The sequence below is a fragment of the Hevea brasiliensis genome, chromosome 17 (genome assembly GCF_030052815.1).
Source record: "Hevea brasiliensis isolate MT/VB/25A 57/8 chromosome 17, ASM3005281v1, whole genome shotgun sequence".
NCBI classification, from domain to species: domain Eukaryota; kingdom Viridiplantae; phylum Streptophyta; class Magnoliopsida; order Malpighiales; family Euphorbiaceae; genus Hevea; species Hevea brasiliensis.
Genome location: NC_079509.1, coordinates 18,491,617 through 18,516,359, shown reverse-complemented (window position 1 = coordinate 18,516,359; position 24,743 = coordinate 18,491,617). Strand labels below are relative to the sequence as shown.

General features: G+C 36.3%; 1 protein-coding gene across 2 annotated transcripts; it reads right to left on the bottom strand.

The window, feature by feature from the left end:
• Positions 1-1,913: 1,913 nt before the first annotated feature.
• On the bottom strand, positions 1,914-4,667 carry LOC110636048 (probable receptor-like protein kinase At5g20050). Of its 2 annotated transcripts, none has more exons than XM_058139995.1 (2): positions 3,069-4,667; positions 1,914-2,375 (listed from the first exon to the last, which is right to left on the bottom strand). In XM_058139995.1, exon 1 carries the CDS (start codon positions 4,474-4,476, stop codon positions 3,130-3,132), a length of 1,347 nt encoding a protein of 448 aa, XP_057995978.1. In that variant the 5' UTR covers positions 4,477-4,667; the 3' UTR covers positions 1,914-2,375; positions 3,069-3,129. The 2 variants fall into 2 exon arrangements, with proteins under 2 accessions (XP_057995978.1, XP_021641262.2); XM_021785570.2 differs by having other exon boundaries at positions 1,914-2,372.
• Between the last annotated feature and the right edge of the window lie 20,076 nt (positions 4,668-24,743).

Below are 24,743 nucleotides of genomic sequence, written 5' to 3'. Positions count from 1 at the left end.
TTTAAAGCTAATTAAAAGAGAGAGTAGTTTTTATTTTTCAAAAGATCCTTAAAATCTATATATTAATATATAAACCCTTTAATCATTAAAACATTTTTCTTCTTTAGTTCAAATGATCACATCCTTCACTTCTTAATGATCAATCTGGAAGAAAAGATTAGGACACTAAAAAAGTTCTCCACCTCCTTTCTTCCTCAACTTGAAAGATGCGTTGCCGCCTTTATCCATTTAGGTATCAACATGAGTAAGTATTAGGCTCCTCTGAAATTTTGAAAAATTTTAAGAATATATTGATAATTTCACTATCTAATCTTTCAATTTTTTTAAAATAACTACGTCACTTATTTTCACAACTCTCCCTTCCTCTTTATTGTCAATTTATATTTGTTCATATATATTATTTTTATAAATTTTATATTTTAATTTGAACTCTGTCAGTTAAATTCCTGACTCCGTCGCTGGGGCATCGGTGAGGTTTCATGGATTTAATGGTTGAGGTCAGTGAGGATATGCTGTGTTGAGGTTGGTATTTCATGGGTTTTGTGTAAGCTTATAAAGCGACCTTTTTCCTCTACCCATTTTGTGATGTGCTAAGAGCTCCTGCTTCGTTTGGCCTGGGTTAGTTTTGACCACTTAGAATCTTAAAATTTTAGATGACAACAGTGATTTTGAGGTTCCCCTTTTTCCTTAGATTAGATTTAAGTCATGCATGACGAATATGGTCGGGAGGCCCTTTGATTCTAGCCACATTAGACTATTTTTATTGTCTCAGTCAATCGATAATAACAGTACTACGTTTGGCTACTCAAATATATATTTTAAGTCAGGATTCTGAATGAATTACCTGATACAGTGTAGAGTCTCTGTTTGAGAGATAGGCCTAACTTTGAGTGAACTTAGGTGATTTGAGTTTATTTGCATTAGACTCTCCTCCAGTATTGAACCCAAGCCTTTTCTTAATTAATAAAATTTCTATCTATTTGATTTAAAAAAAAATAGTCACAATCAGTGAGAATGTCGTCGCTTAACAATGAAAAACCCCATGAACCACTAGAAATAATGGATGAGACAAGAAGATGGCAATCAATAGAATGAATAAACTAACCCAGACCACTCTGAAAGAGGTGAAGAATTCAACCAAACATCTTTTACAAAGGTTAGTCAACTCGTTGGTGCCAATTACAGATACATCTCCAGAAGGGACAATCGGACGACTTGATCTGCATGAAAGGACATGCTACCCTATAACATACCCTGCACAACGGTACACTACATTTTATTGTTATCATAGTTTTCAAATCCAACCGATGTTTTATTAATAAATATTAAATATATGTCATTTAATTAATAATTTTTTTTTATAAATTAATAATAATATAGTAAATTACATCAAAATTAACATAAATTGACTATTAATCCTGTTTCCAATTAAATCAATTCAATTTTAATAACTATGTTTGTTACGGCTAAGAAAAGACTAAACTCCCTTTAATATGATGTGAACAATGTTTTTAACATGATAATATTATAATTTTACAATTTCAGTTGAATAATAATAATAATAATAATAATAAAAGCCTTTCTTTTAATTTTTAACGTTATCCCTATTATAATTTGCAATTTTAAAATTATTAAATTATTTCAATAATTGGAACTAAGTAAAACCATTAACACAATGCACATGGCATATTTGGCATAACTGAAGACTATTTTAGGGTCCATGTAGAACTTTCAAATACTTTTTAAATCTAAACTTTTGTCACAAATGAAAACGCACTGATAATTAAATTAATAATGAGAATGTTTGATATTGTCATTAAAGTTGTTATTAAAAAATTATTTTTTAAATATATTAAATAAAAAATATTAAAAAATATTCAAAATTAAATTTAATAAATTTTAGATATAAAAAATTAAAATAATAAAATAACTCTTTTATAAATTATTTTTTCTAATCGTATCTAAAATATCTTTTTTCTTGAAAAATAATTTTAGCTTTCTGATTTCAATGAAATATGACCATCGGAAACGCGTTCCCAAATCCAAATCACGGTGGTCAGATATTGACCAACCTCTTCTTGTTCTTAGAATCCATAGTTTCCTTGCCCTTCCTTGACCAAACTAAGGAAGAGTACAAAGTTTATATATAGAGGAACAGCTTAGTCGCTAAAGTTGGGATTTAATTTTAGATTGGCGTTGATTGTCAAAGTCACTCGACCTTGGCTTGCGACTGCGGCCACCATTCTTGGCTGGATTGATAGAACGGCTTCATGTCTTCCATTACCAGAATGGTCCAATGTTGCATTCTTCCATCCTTCTAAACTTAATTGGCGCTACAAGCTCCACAGGTTAACCCCTGCAGCTCCCAATCCCTGCTACTTGAAGGCAAGGCCATTAATTGAAACTTCAAACCAATTTTTAATTTTTTACTCTTCAATCACATCATCACAGTCTTGAGATCTACCTAATCCCATATTAATTTTTTTTTCCCTTAACATGATCCCTTGATCACTAGAAAAAATGGGAACAATCTCTAGTATAACTTAGGTGAAATGGAGGTTTCATCATTTTAACTACATATTTATACGTCATCCTATGTATATCTCACCTATTGGTTTCTCTCTGCAATTAGGGAAAACTATTAATGGTTATATAAAATAATCTTACCAGACAATGTAATGCCTCAAGTCAAGCTACCAGATAGAAAATGAAACGAGTATATCTCTAAATGAATAGATATTTCAACCGACAGCTATTTATTCCAACAGTATCTGCCCAATTAAAAGTTCTCTTTCTTCTAACTGTGCTTGGCAAGATTGATTGGTATGTGAAATTAAATATCAAACTTCAAGAAAAAATCAATAGAAAGAAATATTGATTCTTGGAACCATTAACTATTAATGGCTTTGTGCAATGTGATAGAAAAAAGAAAAGTGCAATTGCAGATAATCAGTACGAGTTTAAACCTTGGTTTTTCTCTTCTTTTTTTTTTTTTTTTTTTCTTATATGCATAAACATTAGCCAAAAAGTAAAATTATAAACTCAAAAAAAGAAGAAAATGAATATACCTTAGAGCTAAAAGAAGCCTGAAGAAGAAACAAGAAGCCAAACTAGGAGTAGGAGCAGGAGCTATCTTCCGGAGATGACTGACATGGAATATGCGTATGAAGTGGTAGGATTGGTGCCATCTAATTGATCTGTTGGCAATGCAGCAATAGTTGCCCTCTTATGGCCATCAGGTGCATCGTCATCAATTGACATCAAATCTATAACAATCATTTGGGTATCAGGGGGCTCCTCAACAGCCACCCGGTCTTCAAGCATTTCCACCACATGAGCCATGGTAGGCCTAAGCCTAGCCTTCTCTTGTATGCACCAGAAAGCTGTATGAACCAATCTCTTTACTTCCCTCTCATCAATATCTCCACTTTCTACTAGCCTATGATCAACCACTTCCATAAGCTTTCCTTCCCTCATTTTCTGATTGACAATTTTGGGAAAGTACTGCCATGTCCTCTGAGCCCTGTCGTTGCCCTTTTCTAACAAGCAAACATTTCTCTGGCCTCCAATCATCTCCAGAAGCACCATTCCAAAACTATAGACATCAGACTTCTCAGAAACACCATGCTCCAAGAGCCATTCTGGGGCTAAGTAACCTCTTGTCCCGCGGATATTTGTGATGACTCTACTCTGATCTTTTCCCATTAACTTCGAAAAACCAAAATCTGCAACAATTGCTCGATAATTTTCATCAAGAAGTATATTCTCTGGCTTGAGATCAAGGTGCAAGACTCTTGACCGGCAATCGTGATGAAGGTAAGAAAGTGCCTTGGCCACATCTAGGGCAACTCTATACCTTGATTCCCATGACAAGCACCCTCGAGGGACATTCCGGGTTCCCTTCTTGGGGAAAATCCAGCAGTCCAATGACCCATTTGGGATGAAATCATAAACAAGGAAACGAGGCCCTCCTGCCACAATACAATATCCAAGAAGACGCACCAGATTCACATGCTGAACACTAGCAATTGCTGCAACTTCCGATCGAAATTCCTTCTCTCCACGCTCCTCTTTCTCAATTCGCTTCACAGCAATGGCAGTTCCATCGGTTAAAATCCCTTTGAAAACCGAAGCCGACGCCCCTTGGCCAAGCAATGACCGAAAATTATCAGTTGCTTCCTCAAGTTCCTTGAATCGAAACTTTATAGGAAGTCCAGCAACTTTTCTCAGGAAACTATACTCAATGCGAAGCTCTCTGCCTTCAGAAACTAATTGAGTCACCATCAACCTACTTCTGCGATTATAACGCCGTCTGATCATGAGACATGCGAAGACCGCAAGGATCACTGCAACATCGGCCCCTGCAATAAGGTAGAAAGCCTTAGAGAGCTTAAGTGAGATGCGAGCTATAACGATGACGACGATGAGAATGATAACGGTTGAAACAGCGATTATGTTAGCTTTCTTGTCCTCCATTAGAGTAATAGTTCCAAGGGAAGATGGAGGTAGCGAAGAATCTATACTCTGATTCACATGTTCTTCTCTTGCTCAATGGATCAGTTTCGTAGAAAGCGCAGAGGAGTATGTGATTGAAAATTCCTATAGGATGGCGAGAAACATTTCCTCCTCTGGATGAGCCAAACGTTGACCGAAGACTCTGTTTTGGTTTATAAATTACCAAAATAAACAACCTTGAAAAAAACAGAAGAAGACTTTTTCGTGTTGTCCTTTTACAAGTCATTGATCCTGAACACTGCATTAATTGTCTGTGAAACTAATACACATATTTATATTAATCAAACATTTTAAATGTTGAACCTGAGAATTAAACAAAATTATAAATCGAAGAATAAATTCATTTACTATTCTGATTATTTAAATAAAATTTATTATAAATATAAAATATTTTAATAATTACTGAGTTAAAAGTTGATTAATAGATTTTATTATTATTATAATCATTATTAATAATGTTATTATTTGTGAATTTAATACAAACTTAAGATCTTTCAAATTTTATATCGAATGTGATGTGAACGTATATTTAGTTTATATAAAAATAAAAATTTACTTAAAAATATCATGATTTTAAAGAGTCACTTATTTTTATTTTTTATTTAAGTATGTATATATCTTTAACTCATAAAAGAAAAAAAAAATTATTACCGTTCTTGAGTGATCAATGTAATTAGAATCTTGATTGAGGTTCTATGTGAAATGTGTCCGTAAACTGATCTTCAAGATTTTATATTAAATATTGAGTGTGTGTATTTAAATTATATAAAAATAATTTTTTTTTAAATTATCATAATTTTAAAATGTGATTTATTTTTATTTTTAACTCAAATTTGTGTGTATTTTTTATTTATAAAAAAGATTAAAAAAAAAAAAAAGAAGAAGAAGAAAACCCCAAGAATGTGGAATTATAAAGTCACAGTAATCCTATGAAGCCTGGAAGTGATCGTTGGGCATTTATCACGAGGGTAAAGTTGTGGTGGAGCCATAGGCTCACAGTGGAAGAGTACATATTATTAATGGGGTTTGGCTGCAGGGAAGATATTTAGCTTTTTTGTCTTCATTAAATCCCAAGCATACTTGGCAAATTGGAACTAATTAGGTCCTCAAAGTAAAGCGAGTCAAATTCAGGATACTCTGCTTTCCAAGGTGGTAAGGATAATTTAAGATTCCCCTATACAAGGGTTGGTGGCTTAGCAGGGAACAAAGAGAAATGAGTGTATAGATATTTGGCAGCAAATACTGCATTTCATAGCCAGAAATATTTATGAATTTCTATTGTACTCACGTTACTTTCTTTGATACATGCCTGGTGGAGGTCTGTCTGGATTTCAAAAAGCTACACAAAGAATTTAGATGGAAAGCTTGGTTGACTCTCCCATGGTGAAGTCATATGAAGAGAAAAAAATAAATTAATTATACCAGTAGTTTAGTCCTATTACCACTTCTCTAATCAAATGTCAAAATATAAGATCTCTCAATCAATCAGATCTAAGTACTCCACTTTATTTATATATTATTCTATAAACTGATCCATCTAATTCTATCCTTTTCCACCCTGTTGCTGCTACAATGCATTTCTGCATTTAGATTCAGAAAGACTAATTAATCCCTGTGAACTAGCAGTGCAAGTGACCTAGTCACTCACATCGAGCAAGTAGAAGAATAATAAAAAGAACCGTTCATCAGCCGTAGATTCTGAAGACTTTGACTCATTCAAATCCTTATTCTTTAATTAATTAACCTGGACAAATACATCAAGATATGTAATTTGATGCTTAATATATACAAATCCAGGTTCCTGTCTCCTCTGTAATGCTTAATATTTAGAGTTAAACATGTTATTAAAACCATATATAAAATTTGATGCTATGGCTTATAGAGATTATTAAATGATTCATGCTTCAGAAACAAATATATGTTAAAGGATTATTAATTTCCTGGCTCGAGAATAGAAGAGAAAAGACAAGTTCTAGGTGGTATGACCAGGTCATTGGATACATGTGACTCAATATTCAAATGGAGAAGTAGTAAGATAACCCTTAACACACACACATATATATGCACTTATGAACTTAGTAAGATTGAAGTTAGCATGACTTCAACTTATATTCATGCTAATCACTTGTTACCATACAAGGCAATTTAATGATTAAAAAAAAAAAATAAAACTCATGAGCGTGATTTTGGTGATGTGAGCTCATGTAAATAATGTATTTGATGAAGTGTGTAATGGGTTTATTCTGACAATTTACTGGCAAGAGAATGGAGAAATATTTCACTTTGGCTTAGAGTAGAAAAAAAAGGGCTTGCAGACCTTTGAAAATTTTAGAGTGTCTTCACCAACCTTAAAGGGAAAGTTGATGAATCACGCAAAACTTTACAAAGCTCTAGGAGAATCTTTATTAACCTTAGAGTTAGGGCTGAGCAATTTTTTATCTGAATCTAAAAATCAAACAAAATCGAGTAATTCATTTCAATTTGTATGTTTTTTTTTTTAATTAATTTGGTTCAATTTTATGATTTAGATAATTTCAGATATCCAATTTGGTTATTTTCATCAAAAATAAATTAAAAAAAAAATGGAATTGAACTGTAATTCCTATTCTACATCGTTTTGACTTTTGAGTCTTATATATGTCCTCATTCTTCCATGAGTCCTTAACCATCTCAGTATCGCCTCCATTGTTCTATTTCATCCACCTTTCATCAATTCCTTTCGCTACTTCTTCTTCTTTCTTCACCTCCAGCTCCCACCTCCACGATGAGCATCAGAGGATAGAGGCCTATGCAATAGAGGATCATTGCATTGCACCCAAAGACCCATCAATGAGCATTGCAAGCAGAGACCCATAGAAAAGCATCGCAGCTAGAGCACCATCATGAGCATCACACCCCTTAGCCCTGTGATTCGCCAATGAGCATCTCACCTTCGATGAGCATCGCGTCCTGTTGTGTGCCATTGTCCCTCAAACTGTAATTGATTGAACACTGGAATTTGTTGTTGTGATCTGCAAATACTAGAATTAATTGATTGAATTTGTTGTTCTGAATGCTTCAATTGATTTGGCTACTGTGAATTTGTTGTTGTAATGATCGAAATTATTGATTGCATTTGTTGTTTGTGATGATTGAAATTGGTGATAGAATTTGTTGTTGTGGAGTGTGAGCTACTGGAATTTGGGATTGTGATACGGAATTCAACAATAGTGTTTGTGGCTTGGGCATTTCTCTTGAACTGACTGTTCCGAACTGAATGATTTCGATTGGAATTTTACGTGTAATCAGTTTTTCAGTTTTCCAATATCGGTACCAAATGCTCTCCCCATCTTCGAGCATCTAGAAATGCTTGCAATATCTTAACCAACTTAAAGGAGACTAATGAATCTCACAAAACTTTAAAAAGCTCGTTGAAGGTCTCCACTAACTTTTGGAAGCTAAAGTATTTTCGTTGAAGGTCTCCACTAACTTGGAAAGACCTTCTAATTTTTTGAATCTAAAGTATCTTACAACATCTTAGGAAGCACTGTAAAGGTCTTCGCCAACAATTAAAAATTAGGAATTAAGTGATCTCCGAGATCATAAGAAAAAGTAAAAAAGATAAAAGACTAAGGAGCCTTTTTCTTTATGTTTGGGATGATTTTATTAAAACAAGTATGAATCATTTTATAGGCTTTAGCTTTATAAGCATATTGTATATGAAGGCTATACAGAGTCCAACTATATCATAATAACAAATAGTAATGATTTATGTTATTGTTATCTAGTTCTATCATGTGCAAGGTAGAATGCAAGTATGAATGTATTAAAACAATGGTGGTAATGGTAGTTAGGTGGTAGTTATGGTAATGTGAGGTAGCGGTGGTGGTAATGGTCAAGTGGTGGTAAAGGTAGCAATGGCTAAGTGGTGATAGCGGCGGTCAAGTAGTAATGGTGATGACAACGATTGTGGTAATAGGGTGGTAGTAGTGACAGGGTAAGAGTAGTGGCGGTAATAACAGTAGTGATAATGGCGATGGTAGCAGTGTTGATAATGAACAAAAAATTAAAAAAGTCAAAAAAAGTAATTATAATTGTATTTATTTTTATATTTAACGATCATTACATTATTTTAAGTATAACTTATTACATTATCAATTATTATTTCATTACATCAAATATTTTTGTGTTATCAAATAACATAATCAAATATATAATGTAATTACGATTATATTATAATTTTAATTATATCATACCAAATATAACCTTTGTGTAATTGTGGATGTAATCACAATTATATACAATTTTAATTACATCATATCAAACATAACCTTTGTGTAATTTTGTTTCCATGGTTACTTCATAACTTCGATGGGCTTTCATTTTATCAAAGACATATAGTCATTTATGCTCCATGAAGTAGTTGTCTTCCAATAAAACTCGTATAGTTTTGAGTTTTTTTACTAAAATGATGCATTTAACAAAAAAATTATCATAGGAGATGAGTTTAAACTTATTTATCAAAAGGAAGTGATTGTGCTGAGCTATAGGAGAGAAAAAAGGGGAAGCAAATATAAATAACATATCACTATTAAAAAAATAATAAAAAATTTCTGAAAGTCAAAAAAATAATTTTTAAAGAGTAGTTATAAAACTACTTAAAATATCATTTGATCATTAGAGATTGACTGAACGCTACTCTAAATAGTATCTAACTACTTTAATATTTTTTTTTTGACTCTCTCAATTGCACTCACACCTATATAATGTAATTATTGAATAATTAATAATGTGTTATAAAAAAATTTTAATAATTATAGAGTGTAAAAAAAATTAAAAATAATATTAAATATTTTATAAATAATTGAAAATAGTTATTATTTAGTATTTTATTAATTAAATGCATAGTGATCTAAAAACCTCTAGCTGGCTGTAAAACCTCCACCTAATAGCCTGCTTTTCATGCACAATAAACCCAAATAAAGAAAAGAAAAATCCCTTGCTAAATATCAAGTACTAAAAATAAAGAACACAACAAACAAAAAGGCCTAAGCATAAAATTGGGAAGACCCACTTTATGATTACAGTTCGTAAATAAATATAACTTTGTGATCTTAGTAAGAAACTTGTAGATATAATTAAATAAAGAAAATAGAAAAAGTAAAATTAACTCCCACCGCTTCTACCTGCACAACTCTAAAGATGGAAATACATTATTATCATTATATTATTATACTTAATATACTAAATCAGCCAAAATGTTTACTGTTCCTTAAGGAACAGTAAAAGTACACTTTTGCCCCTAGCTAATATGTGCACACTTGGTACAGGTCAAATTGACTTTATCTTTTTTTTTTTTTTAATTATCAGAAGCCTTTATTTTCCTATTGTTCCTTTTTGAAAAACGTCATCGTACAGAAATGTATATATATTAATTGTCCACATGATAACATTTTCATGTCCACATTCTAATAATAAATTAAGATGACATTTATGAATAAATGAATAGATTTATTATTTAAAAAAATGATGGTAAGAAAAATTAATACTAATAAATATTTTTAATGCTGAATATCATAATAACACTGCATAAATATTAATAATTTTTTATTCTAAATATTATTAATTTATTTATTAAAAAATACCATCTTTTTCCAATTTATAAATTAGCTTTTTTAGTCGAAAGATATTAAATATAAAAAATAAAAAGAAATGACATTAAAGTAACTTTTTAATAATCTAGTTTGTTTTATAGTTATATATAAAATCAATAATTTTATTTTTAATAATTTTACACTTTAAAAAATAATTATATAATAAAAATAATATTTTAATTCATACTGATTACTACCCATCGCCATTTTCATAATGTCTTAAGAGCTATACTAGAGTTGGAGGACAAATTTCTCAAGCAACTAGATGGATCATAAGTTCCATCAGAAATACTGAACAATAATAAGTTCTATCCATTTTTTAAGGTAAAAGTAATTTCTTAATTAAATTTTAAAAAATGAATCTTCATAATATATTTTATTAATTAAAAAATATATATTTTCAGGATTGTGTTGGAGCTATTGATGGAATACATATTTGTGCGAAAGTTTCTCCTTCAGAAGCTCCCAAGTACTGTGGTAGGAAAGATTATTCAATACAAATTGTGTTGGCTATAATGTACTTTTGATTTGAAATTTGCTTATGTCTAACCTGGGTGGAAATGTATAGCTTCTGACTTAAGAATTTTGAAAAATGCTTTGACAAAACAATGCCCTATGAAAATTCCTGAAGGTAATCTTGATAACTATTATGAGTTAGGTATTATTTATTCATATATCATTTTTATGATAAGTGTAACTATTTTAGGAAAATACTATCTTGTTGATGCTGGATTCATATTGAGAAGTGAACTAATTACACCTTATAGGGGAGAGTGCTATCATTTGAAAGAGTATTCCCGAAATCCACCATGAAATGCACGTGAATTGTTTAATTTTTGACACACATCACTGCGCAATACAATTGAACGGGCCTTCGGTGTAAGTAAGAAATAATTTCCTATTATTGCAAGTTATACAGAACCACATTATGGAGTGAAGACACAAAAGGAAATTATTCTTACTTGTTGCAATTTGCATAATTACTTGATAAATGTAAATCCATATGAAAATATACCTGTAGAGGTGGATACAGAACTTACAAATAATGATGTTTATCAATATCAACATTGTAGTAGCAGAGAAGATTCAGAAAATGTGATGAGAGAAGAATTACTAAGGGAATTTATTGCCATAGCTATGTGGGCTAATTATATTGAGTAAACATGTTTGTTTATATATATATATAAACAATATGTATGTATATTGTTTCCAAGTTTCTATGTGTTACATATAATTATCTTTCTTGTATTAACATTTTAACTAATTCATCTTCTATTATAAATAGATGTGAACCTTTTGTATTATGTTTTGAATAATTATTATTGGTTTTATTATTGTTGAAATTTTTGTTGTGTTTTGTGCAATAATTCTTTTTGTCAACTTCTCTTTTGTGCTTATCAATTTCATGTAGTTCTAAGGATGTTGAAAATAAAGCAACCACTAAATAATGAAGTTAGTTGGTGGGAATGCATAGTGCTTTTGGAGTAAACCAATGGATGATAATCTAATTGATGCATATGTACATCAACATCAACATCAACATCAACAAGGCTTTAGAGTGATTGGAACTTTCACTGTAACTACTTTGGAGAATATTGCAAAGGAAGTGAAACAAAAATTTCCTGATCAACCTATTGATAAGGAAAATGTTAAGAATCATATGGAGCATATAAAGAGATGTCAGTTTCCAGCTTATGATATTTTCAAGAATGGCATGAGTGGTTTTCCTTGGGATCCAATATCTGAAATATTTACAGCTGAGCCAGAAGTTTGGGAGCAATTAATTAAGGTTTGCATCATTCTTATACATGTGATATATCTTAAAACTTAGATATCATGCTTATTTTTATTTTGAGTTTATTAGTTTGCTAAACCTTGTTTATTTTAAAATTTTTTTTAAGTTAAACCTGAAGTTGCTACTTAGATAAACAAACCAATGCGAAACTATGAAAATTTTATGTCTACTTTGTGAGAATGATAGGGCTACTGGAAAGCATGCTGAAACTGCAACAAAGATGAGGCAAAAAAGGGTTAGAGAAGGAGAGACAAATGCTTTTCAAGTGAACAACATTGATGATGTTGATTTCTTGGTATTAGAAATTGAAGTCACCTTGGAAAATTTTGATGGGCCACACGAAGAAACAGAAAATATAACATCTGAGAAACCTATTGGAATGTAAAGATCAAAATCTCATTCTCAATCTGAAAATTCATCAAGGAATAAAAGTGCTAAAAGATCAAAGATTGATGAAGAAGTTGTTGTATTAAAGGAGGGACTTGATAATGTTGCTCAAGCACTTGTGAATTCTACAATTGACTTTGTTAAAGCCTCCAAGCTTCCAATTTTAGAGAATGAAAAATGGACTTTGTTGCAAGAACTAGGTCGTCATATCTCTTATCTACTTGCTATCTGTTTTTGATTCAAAAGCCTGACATGTTACGAGGTTTGCTTGGATGTCCTCTTGCATTTCGCAGGATTTGTTGATGCTGATGATGGGTGGTTCTAATGCCTCACAGAATTAGGTTGCCGGTTACCTTTTGATGTGCATCTCCTTATTGTGCCAGTTATAATATGCATTATTAGCAGACTATTTTGAGATTTATGGACATTAGTTAAGCGATATATCTATTTGGTTATGTGTGCTGATTATCTTTTGATTAGCATTTTTTTATTGTGCTAATAATAACACATATTGCTGGTAGACTATTTTGGGATTTTGTAGACATTAATTAAGCCATATATCTAGTTTGCTAATTTTGCGGCCTTTTGTCCCTTTCATAGTTGGCATTATGTAATTTAACTAACTTTATGATATTAAATATTCTTTATTTTTTTTTAATTGTGTTAGGCTTATTTTATATATATTAGATTTTTTTTTTATTTTGAGATTGCAAGGGTTTTATTTGGTCTAGCCTTCTAAATTAGCTAACTTATTAATTCGCTTTATTTTTACTTTTAGGTTATCTAGTAATGTAAAATCTTTCTATTGTTATTGATATCTTGTATTGCAGTGTGATATTTTTTATTATATATAAATTATAAATTATTTAATAATTATTATATTAATACTGCAATAAACAGTCATTATTATAAAGTAATTTATAATATATTAACATATATTAATTATATATATATATTTATATTTATATTTATATTATACATAAAAAGATTTTAATTATTTTTATTATAAAATTTTTTATTAAAAAGTTTGAGAAATAAAAGTGATAAAAATAAAATTTAAAATAATTGATAAAAAAATTTAAAATATTATATGATTCTTATATATTAAAATTAAAAAAATATAAATTAAGATTATTAATAGCTACATGCATTAACACGGGTAATTTTTATTAACACGGGTAATTTTTATTTGACACGTAACACTTTTTTATAATATTATCACGTTGTTAATGCGTGACATTCTCTTTTATAATATTTGTCACGACCCAATCCCATGGGCCGGACCGGCATTAAGACCTTTGCCAACATAAAGCCCCCGAGGCCTGTAATAAGCCTTATTGTTTTCAAATCCATGACCAAGGCCAAAAACTGAGGCCCATCTTGTAAATAAAATAAAATATTACATTTTTATTTAGGTCAACCCAACAAAAACTAAAGTGATGGGAGCTTAGCTCAACCCTGATACTACCATTTGTAAACATTTTAAATATCATAAAAATTTCACATTTATTAAAACACCAAAACTTAAATTTATATAGTACCTGACAGGATTATTACTACTACTAACACATGCGGAGTTCTATATTACAATTTTGAAAAATAATAATACAAATAAATAACTGCTAATAAACCTACAAGGAAAGAAGTAGATTATTCTGAAAAAGAGCTCCTTCTGTAGCCTGGAAAAATAGAGTGAACAGCAGTGAACATTCGATTCATAGAGTAAGATATTGATTTTACATATAATTTCTATAACTATTTAAGTCTAGTGCATCTCTAAGAATGAAATGCACCATCTTCACACAATTCAAACAAGTCAAGTCATAATCACTCCAAAGGCAATCTGGAGCACTCACTGACCCGTGTGTCAAATCCATACTCACACATATATATATATATATGGGAGCTGATCCTCTATATAGCTCTCACAATTTCAATCTCTGCCAGTGAGATTAACTCAAAGCTAAACTTTCTCTTAATATCCAAATGCGGGAGCCAGCAAGATCAACTCGAGCCGTGCCTACCGCGACTTATCCATAATAATGATCAGGTCTCAGCGAGTCAAGCTCCAGCCGCGTCTACCCATCATATCCATAACCATATACACACCACATGCATACCAACTCACACACGTGGCTTGTAACACCCCCATGTTTGGTAGTGTATTGTACTGTCCCGGTGACCAATGTTGCCCGGACAGCTAGGATGCCTAGAACTACACTTAAATATTGGTGAGGAGACATAAAATAATGAAATACAAGAAAGGAAAATACAAAAAAAACAAAGAAAAAATAATAGTAATGAAATGAAACCAAGTTCAACGAGCCAGCACCGCAGCAATGGGTGACTGCACCGGGAAGTTGCGGTGTGGACCATTGACTAGTCCTGGACTGCAGGTGTCGACACCATATTTTGGCCGATCCCCAAAATCAATAAAACTTTGAAACTGACCCCAGTACTAAGTCTCCTTTTGACAGCTAATCTCATTTCCGATCCCTCTTTGGTAGACAGTCACATTTCCGATCTCTCCTCAAAGAATTGAATCAATGCTAAGTCCTCACATCAGTCAAATCCTTACCAGTCTATTAAATCGCTCACCGATCTCTCCGACCCGTTGTAGTATAAACGAACTGACAATAGATCTCTTCTTACCAGTTTTATTTCCGATCTCTCTTTCAAAAGTTTAAGAATGATTAAAGGTTCCATACCGGTTTAATGATGACCCCGATCCTAAGTGTTTAAGCCGATTTTGACCAAGTCCCGTTTACCGATCTCATGCTCATTTTGTTTTCCGATCTCTCACACTTAGGTTAATAATCATCTTCAGTTATTTCAACATACTCAGACAATCAAGTGTTTAATAATTTAGAAATTTTCCGATCATAACCATTCATCGAACAAAAAAGGGCATTCCACTTCATTTCATTTCAAAAATTTGTACAAGTCATTCGGCTAGGGGATCACCCCCAGCCTGATCTACATTTTGCTCATTTTCTCTCTCACCCTCGGCCTCCTCTTCGCTTTCCTCCTCGCTTCCGGGAGCCAGGTCGTCCATCCAAGAAAAGTCCTCCTCTGGGTAACGCTTCTGGAGCTCGGCCAAGAGATCCTTGTGAGCGTTCACATAAGCACCGGCTATTCCTGTCACCATCTCTTCATCTTTTGCCTTAAGCTCCACAGCAAGGTGAGCGACCTGAGCAGCTTCGTTGGCCCGGAGCGCCTGGACTTCTCTAAGAGCATGATCCCTTTCAGCCAGAACATGAGTCTGTTTGGCCAGCTTATCCTCATAGTACTTCATGCGCCTCTCAATTTGAGATATGTAATCCTGAGCGAATGAGAGTTGGTATCGGAGGGATGCCACCTCTTGACTCTTCTTCTCGACCTCCTTACCCAGGCGGTGAGCCTTTTCCCGGACTACGTGCTAGTTCACCAGGCACTCTACATTCAAACTTATGGATCGGGTCAGGATGTCGTCAAGATTGTCCGGAGACAGTCTGTCCCGATCCTCCCGAAGGCAGATGGAAGACCCCAAGACTTTGGCAAAATCGGGGTTCTCCCGAACAATCCGGTTGTTCTCCAGGGAAGCAATCAGCACTTGAGCGCCACGAGAAGGGGGCCTCGCAGGAGGTCGAGAACGACCCCCTTCTGTGCTTGGAGCAACTGGAGGAGGTGGAGGCGGCTCTTCTCATCGAGGAGGAGATCGGACATCTTCTGCGATCGGCGGTCCCGAAGGTCGAGGCGGGTCCCTTTGTATCTCCCCAGGTTCATGGCCGGGTGTTTGAAGTAGTGCCGAACGCTTCATCTCTTTTACTTTCCGGGAAATCTCTCTTTCTTTCTTCCGCTTCCTGGAACCTTCACCACCCGCCATACCTGCACAAAGAAGAGGTCAGTGAGATCGCTAAGGTCCTGAGATCTGAGATGTAGAAAATACCAATGCCGAGGTCAGAGAGCGGAAGTTCGCGATCTTGGCCGGTGATCAGCTGTATGGTCCAATGGTGCAGCTCGGCAGTCACCGCATCTAAACAGAGAACTTCGAGTGGCCACTGATTCTTGATTCCAACACTAATAGTCTTTCCTCCTTGTTCAGTGTAATACGCTTGGAATCAAGGGCCCTGGTGCCACCACCACGGGGAAGTCCTCAAAGCGGTCGGATTTTTGCTCCTCGAATGAAGAAGCGGTTCTTCCAATTCTTAAGGGAGGAGGGCGATCGGTAAAGAGCCCACAATGAGGCTTCACTGAAAAAACCGGTGCTCATCGTCCTTTGGTGAGTTAGCCTGTGCAGTTCGGCGAACACCTTAGCCGTAGGACTGATTCCCTTAGCTCGGCACAGGCCTCGGAAGGCTACTAAGATCCGCCACGAGTTAGGGTGAACTTGGGCAATGTACATCGGTGATATTTTAGGACCTCCTTGAAGAAGTCGTCCAAAGGGAACCGAAGACCGGCCTTTAACTGTTCCTCGTATACCATAACCATGTCATTCTCTTCAAAGAAGTGATCGGCTCGATGATCGCCGTGACACCGGATAAGTTCGTACGAATCAGGACGAATATTGTACTCCTGGCTGAACGATTGCAGATCGGATTCTTGCAAGATCGATGGCAGCTCATCCATAGGAAGATTCTCCCTCCCTGAAGAAGGTGCATGCCTTGATGGTGCAATCCGCCCCCGAGCTGGAACGGAGACCCTAGGAGGTTCTGGTTGTGCGCTCGGCCCGACCACCTCTTCTTCATCAGAAGACCACGAGAACTGAATGGAAGGAGGGCTCGTCGCTCTCTGACCTTCGGCGCTGCTCATTTTTAAAGGAAATAAAGAATTTAAACTAAAAAGAAGATCAAAGCCCTTACCAGAGTCTGATCGGCGTCGGAAGAACTTGAGAAAACGAGAGAACTTTGAAGTTGTGAGCAAGAGAAAATGACATACAGAGCAAATGGCTAACCCTTTACCCCTATTTATACTGCTCGAGCATTTAATGCTCACGATGTCCCGTGCAATGCATCGGTTAACTGGATTCGCCAAATTGCTCGACACGCCTCGAACACTCCAAATTCCATAAAGAGAACGGCTAATTAGAGATCGGCATATTAAGATAAATGTTTCGAATTGCGGATCAGTTAAGGGTTGTTCAGTTAGGAACCAGATCGGATAAACACATCAGAGATCGGAAAATAATCAGTGCAATAATAATAAGATGATAATTGACTTTTATTTCCAAAAGATCGGATTACATCATTTGGGCGATCTCTAGGGATCGGAATAATAGAGATCGGAAGATGGGAGATCGCATGATGAGAGATCGAATAGGAGCGTGGGAGGGATCGGAAGGCAAAAAGAATAAGACAAATCCCAAATAACCGTCGAGAATCGTGAGCCGAGGTAGTTAAAGCGTGGCGAGATCTCCACCGCACGCCTAAGAATCGCTCGCAATCTTGTGGCAGTGCCAGTATGTCATGACAGTCCTGTACATCCCAATCTCCACCATTGATCTCACTTGTAAGGACGAACCCGGAGCCCTTGGATCAAGAGAGAAGACGACAAGACCAGCGTCTTTCGCTCTTAGCCCTCAGATAGCTCCGGACAAGAGGATTTGAGACCGTCAGATTGAAAGAAGAAAAGGACGAATATTCTGAAAAATAATCTCAGCCGTTCATTTTGGTTCTCTTTAATTCTCAAGCATCCTATCATGTCCTTCAAAATCCAGACCCTCCATCTCCCTCAAAATAAATCCTGACCCTTCATGGGGAGCACCCGATTCCTATAAATACCTGCCTGAAAACTGTTCAAGGGGACGGAAAAAAAATATAGACAAGAGGCAGTAACTATAGTGGAATAACTCTGAAACTTAATTCAGTTTGTTACTCTGCTATTTTTTGGAGTTTTCGTAGAAAAAACTTTTGAAACTAGTTTTCTGAAGTGTTTTCTTGCAAAAGGGATTCTTGAATACTGAAATTTTTCATTTTCAGTTCGTTCATTATCCTGTGGCACTCTCACTTTCTGTCTTTGTTATCCTCTATTTCCATTCATATTGTCTAAGCTCAACTCCACTCAAGCTTGGTTATTTTGACCCGTTTACATTTTAACAAAGAATACTTCATTTCGAGGCGAACCATAGTCCTCCGGCTGCCAACCTGCAATCTTGCTACTTTTTACGATTTTGTAGTTAGTTCAATAGACTCGACTCCCTACAGGTCAGTGTTAATATCGTCATTTTATTAAGTCTAGTTCTCGTTTCACGTATTTCCTTTGTTCTTTTTCTTATGCTTGTTGTTTTCTTTAAGTTCATGTCACGCTAAAAAAAAAAATACAAAGAAAAGATATGCTCTAGTTTACTCCCGTGCTGGCTAACCCACACTTTTGTTAATCTTTATTATTTCTGAACGCAAGTCATCTAGTCCCGAGTTACGTAGAAGTAGCTAGGCAAAATGTAGGTAACTGTGTTTAAAGTGTCTCTTTTAAAAAAAAAAGAGGGTCTAAATAACACGTCAAGGAAATAGCAAAATTGAATCACTAGGCTGACATGGAAGGCGATCTGGCATAATGCCATAATGCAGAATAAAAAATCAAAACTCAGATAAGTAAAAGGGTACAGATAGGATACTGGTAAAATAACCTTAGGGGAGGTCAGCAAAATTCAGTTCGGCGTCCCTTATTTAGTCTCAAAGTACCAACGAGTTAAAAGAAGTCTTATTCCGACCTTTGGCACCTTTAAATACTAGAACTCTTAAACTTAGACTCCTATGATATATGGCTGTGTCCAAATTTCGAAGAGGTCGGAAGAGAGTCTTTATCCGTTCCTCAAACAAAATTTTTAACAAATAATTTAAAAGAGATCGGAGGAGAGTTCTTATCCGGTTCTCAATCTAAAATTTAAAATAAATACTTAATAGAGATCGGAGGAGAGTTCTTATCCGGTCTCAACTCAAAATTTTAATAAATATTAAATAGAGATAGGAGGAGAGTTCTTATCCGGTCTCAACTCAAAATTTTAATAAATATTAAATAGAGATCGGAGGAGAGTTCTTATCCGGTCTCAACTCAAAATTTTAATAAATATTGAATAGAGATCGGAGGAGAGTTCTTATCCGGTCTCAACTCAAAATTTTAATAAATATTAAATAGAGATCAGAGGAGAGTTCTTATCCGGTCTCAACTCAGAATTTTAACAAATATTAAAGAGTTCGGAGAAGAGTTCTTATCCGATTCTTAAATTAAATTTTAATAAAATATTCCTTTCAAATAAAATTAACATACAACAGTAACTCACTAAGGTTGTCTCATTTACTTATGTATCTGGGTGATCCAAATTTAGTGAAAAATTAAAATTTCCTTTTGATAAAAGGATTAACATCTCCATCCTAGCCCTCCTAACTAATTTATGAAAAACGCGAAGTTAAATCTACTTGCCCTTATTGAGGGACGAGGTGGGGTTCCTAACACCTTCCCCACCCGTTTACGGACCCCGAACCTAGAATCTCTGTCTTGAAGTGGTTTCATTTCAATCTATTTTCACAAATGGTTTTCTTTAGTTTCCCTCAAAACTAAGGTGGCGACTCCTCACTCTTTCCCACTTCGGTGAGGGTTCGTTCAGGCGACCGCAAAACACCTTGCGACAGCTTGGCGACTCCACTGGGGAGTTCATATCCGAATTTAACCCCGGTCTAGAGGTCTAAAAAGTAGATTTAAGTTTCCAATCAAATTATAGTTAGGTGGGCTCACCCGGCAATAGTTTACGTGTTAATTTTTGTTTATTCCTACTAACTGTTCCGCTTGTTTTGCTTGTTTTGCTTGTTTTATCCTCCTACAGTGCTCTTCGTTTCGAAAAAAAAAGGAAAAAGGAAAAAATGGAAAGAATAAAATCCCCCTGAATTGGGAAGAGGTAAAGGTTTCCCTTCACACACTGAACACTCACACGATGTCCTCACACACTTCGGTCCTATACCCGGGCTTTCTTACCCTTTTAGGAAAGTAGGAGGGGGTCATGTAGCGGTACCCGTGGGTTTTACCCCGTTAGTATCCGTGAAGGCTTTTGCTCAGATTGAAACTCATTCTATCCACTGTGATACTCGTGGAATTTTCCCGATAATATCATGGTTATAGAATGGGGCTCTCTTATTCTGATAGGGGCAATTTGGGAACCTGTGGCTTTTAGAAAATTAGACCTTGAGCTAAACTATCACAATAGCTGAAAGCCGTAGTAAGCTACCTTATAAGATAAAACTATCCAATTAGGTAGCACTCATCCGGTATCAGGAGTCTCCCTATACTAGGACAAAAGGGGCATACTTACTCTTACCCTGTTCTGCTTTAATTTCCTTTTGTTCGTTTTTGTGAGGGTAATCTTGAATTCTACTGAAACACCTACACATTTTCCTACTTTGATAAATGTGTATGTGTCACCCTGCCAACAGTATGATTCAAAATTACCCAAATTTATCTTGCTAACGAGTTTTTTCGCAGGCATCATCAAACCAAGAGTCTGTGAAAAGGATAAGGCATCATTTTTATGGCATCCTCGAGTCAGTCGGCAGAAGAAGTTCAGAATGCTAAACTTTGGTCCAAATCAACTCATACTCCAGTACCTTCGCAAAATAATGTTTCCAAGGCACATGTTAGCTTACTACCCTCATGGGATCTGAATAAAATTGAGGTCAGAATGAAACGACCTCGAAGTGCATCTAATGGATGGAGGTCGCTTCCCGATCAGGTCAAGGCACGATTTGAAAGGAAATACGGGAAAATTGCAACCCTAATGCGATTCAAGGTCCAAATCCTGGCATTAAAGGCCATGATGTCAGTTTGGAATCCTAAGTACGGGGTATTCTCTTTCAATGACATTGATACAGTTCCCACTATGGAAGAATATCAGGCATTACTAGAGATTCCTTACTCAACACAGAATCGGATCTACCTATACCTTGAGCATAGGCAGACCTGGAAACGATTAACACATTTGTTGGGTATTCCTTCGGAGGAGGCAAAGTCAAAAGAATCGGTCAAAGGGAAAACGCATGGATGGTATTGGACCTACCTCGAAGCGGTTAGATTAATACCTCCAAGAGAAAGCGGTGGGATCAAGCTTGATGCACTCGCATTGGGAATCTATGGCCGATTTTGTTCCGGGACCATTAGGAATCATAACCTGCAGACGGTGGAAGTATTCAGGCGGTAGAAAGGCGGGAGGTCAATCCGATCGACAATTCTTGCGGAGAGCTTATTAACCCTTACCTCTGCGGACAACGGGTAAAGGGTCCATCAAGTGTTGTTCTCAATTGTTATATCTCTGGATTATCAGTCACATATGCCCTGTGGAGACAAAGGGATTGACTTGGTACCTTGACCAGCCTCCCATCGAGAAGATGACCCGGTTAATAATCAGTCTGAAGAATGAACAGCAGTGGCGGGAACAGATTTTGAGTTTCAATTGCCATGATTATTGTTGGAGGAAGCTGTGGGCGTCAGGCCAATCCGTTTTGATCAACACGGGAGGAAATCAGTCGGTGTCCCTGATCGGAGTAACCGGATACACAAGTTACACTCCGGCATTGGTAATGAGGCAGTTTGGCTCAACACAGACCAGAATCGACATTGAAGAATACCACCAAAGTCATTTTTACCATGAGCTCAAGGAAGAGGAAGGGTTGAAAATGGCTCGCAGATCCTGGGAAAACATCTCTCTGATAGAAAGGTCGCCTAAAGGTCCAAGTGCCACACGTGATTATCTTGAATGGAGGGCTGACAGAGACCGAGAACACTCAACTGTAGAATTCAAAGACAGCGACCCTCGCCGAAACATCCTATTAGAAGAAGCTGATAACCGTCTAAATGACTCATTACAAAAGGCAAATACCGAGAACTCACAACTGCAAGAACAAACAAAACAGTTGGAAGACCAACGGCAGCGCCTTAAAAGAAAGGTGAAAAGACTCAGGGAAGAGGCAAGGGCCGAAAAGATAAGGTTCGAAGAGCAGGAAGTACGGTGGGAAGAGGAAAGAGACTCTCTTCAAGCTGAGGTCAAAGAAATAAAAGTGCAGAATAGTAAGCTTCAGGAAAAGATGAAATACCAAGAGATACTCGTTGAAGAGTATAAACAGGAAAACAAAAAGAAGAAGCTCGAATTAAAAGAACAGGCACTACTCATCAACGATATCTTGAAAGAATGTGCTAAGGAAAGGAAGGAGAAAGAAAGACAAGCTGCTCTCTATCAAGAGCTGAAAGAGAATGTTGACCAGCTAGAGAGAACGATAGCACAGGGAAAGCAAGAACTCCTATCTGAATCCGAGTATGCTCTAAAAGCATTCAACCCTGCCAAACAAGAAGAAAGGTTATATGAGTATCTCAGAAAATGTCATCTCATTATAAAAAACCTCCCAGAGCCTAGGCCGATGTAAAGAATACGGTGTACAAATTATTCAGTTAATGAAATGATTTTTGGACCATTGTTTAGCAAATTACTGAATGAATAATATGACTCCCGTAGGAACTCCCTCGCTAGGGTTATATGAAAAATTGAGTGCGCTATATGGACAGGTATCATAAATGCGCATTCAATCCAGTCATTCACGGTCAGACTATCGAACGATGCCATGATAAAGTTAATGCAATCATCCTTTCGCAGATTTCATTCTGGCTCCCAAACGCCACTGTATCCTTCGTCCGATCAAGGACTTTTAGTTTTTTTTTTACAAAATTCAAAATTCATTAAAAACCTTTTTTTTCCCTACAGGAAATCAACATTGCTTCAAACAAGGCAAGTCTGACCAAACACACGGTTCAACCCAAGCGAGTGTACTTAACAAGATCTCGAACAAAGAAGATAATGGAAGATCAGGAACAAGTACAGAACCTACAAGGCCAGGTTTCCGAATTGAAAGATCAGGTCTCAGAACTTATGAGACTAATGAGGGAAATGTCCCAGAATAAACCCATAGCAGAGCCTAGCCTACCTCTACCTCCTCCACCACCTCCAACAAATGATCCACACCAAGCTTCAACTTCTTTTACCTTCCATTCACCAATTCCGGACCCGACAATCACTGTCAATCCGGCTGCCATGAATAATGACTTACCTTACTCTCATTACCCAACCGTTTCAAACACCGACCCATACCCTTCCATTCCAATCCCTCCAGTTCACTCCACCCCTCATCTCCCAGCTGGCGGAGCATTTCATGCAATGGGAGGAGAAAATAAGACGAGAGAAAACGAGAAACTATCTGCTCTAGAAGAGAGATTGAGAGCGATAGAGGGGCTGAATATGTATGGCTCAGTTGATGTGGCATCACTTAGATTGGTTCCCGATGTGGTGGTGCCACCTAAGTTCAAGGTCCTTGATTTCGACAAGTACACAGGGAATTCAGATCCTCGCATTCACTTGGCCACCTATATCGCCAAGATGTCTGCTCTGATAGAGGATGACAGACTGCTGGTCCACTTCTTTCATGAGAGCCTCTCCGGGGCAGCTTTGAGGTGATGTATTCAGTTGGACAGGAGCAAACTGCGCTCCTGGAAGGATTTAGCTGATGCCTTCCTAAAGCAGTACAAATTTAACTGCGATGTGGCCCCCACAAGGAGGGATCTTCAAAACCTAGTGCAGAGGGACAGGGAAAGCTTCAAGGAGTATGCCCAGAGATGGAGAGAAAAGGCGGCAGAAGTCCACCCTCCGGTGACTGACAATGAGCTGTGCTCTCTGTTCATTGAGACGTTGAAAGCCCCCTATTTCAATTTGATGATTGGGAACACTTCCAACAGCTTCTCTGATATCATACAGGCCGGTGAAAGAATAGAGGCCAATCTAAGAATGGGACGGTTGCAGGAGTTGGCTGAGAACCTTGCGAAAAAGACTGCCAGCTTTGGCAAGAAGAAGGAGGGTGATATGCATTCTGTCACCCGTCAAAACAATTATTCCCCATTCCCTCAAAACAATTATCGGCTATATCCTCCCCCTCATGGCCAAACAGTCGCAAACATTCCACCGCCTTTCCCAAATTATCCACACCCACGCCCACAATACCCTTCACCTACAAATTACCAACCAAGACCACCTCCTCCTCCTGCTCAACCAAGACCACCACAAAACAACCCAAGACCCCCAAGAAACCCTGATCCACCTCTTCCCCTCCCTCTCAGTGAAATATACCGATACCTTGTCGGTATAAACCAAATTGTACCAGTTCCCCTAGACCCGATCCAGCCGCCATACCCCAGGTGGTATGATGCCACTGCCCATTGTGAGTACCATGGAGGGGCACAAGGGCATTCAACTGACAACTGCGGTGCACTCAGGGGGAGAGTGCACGCTTTAATCCGAAATGGGTGGCTGAAAATTGAGGAAAATGGTTCCCTCCTCAATGTTACCTCAAACCCATTGCCCAACCATAATGCAGGCAATGGTGTGAACATGATAAAATTTGGGGATGAAA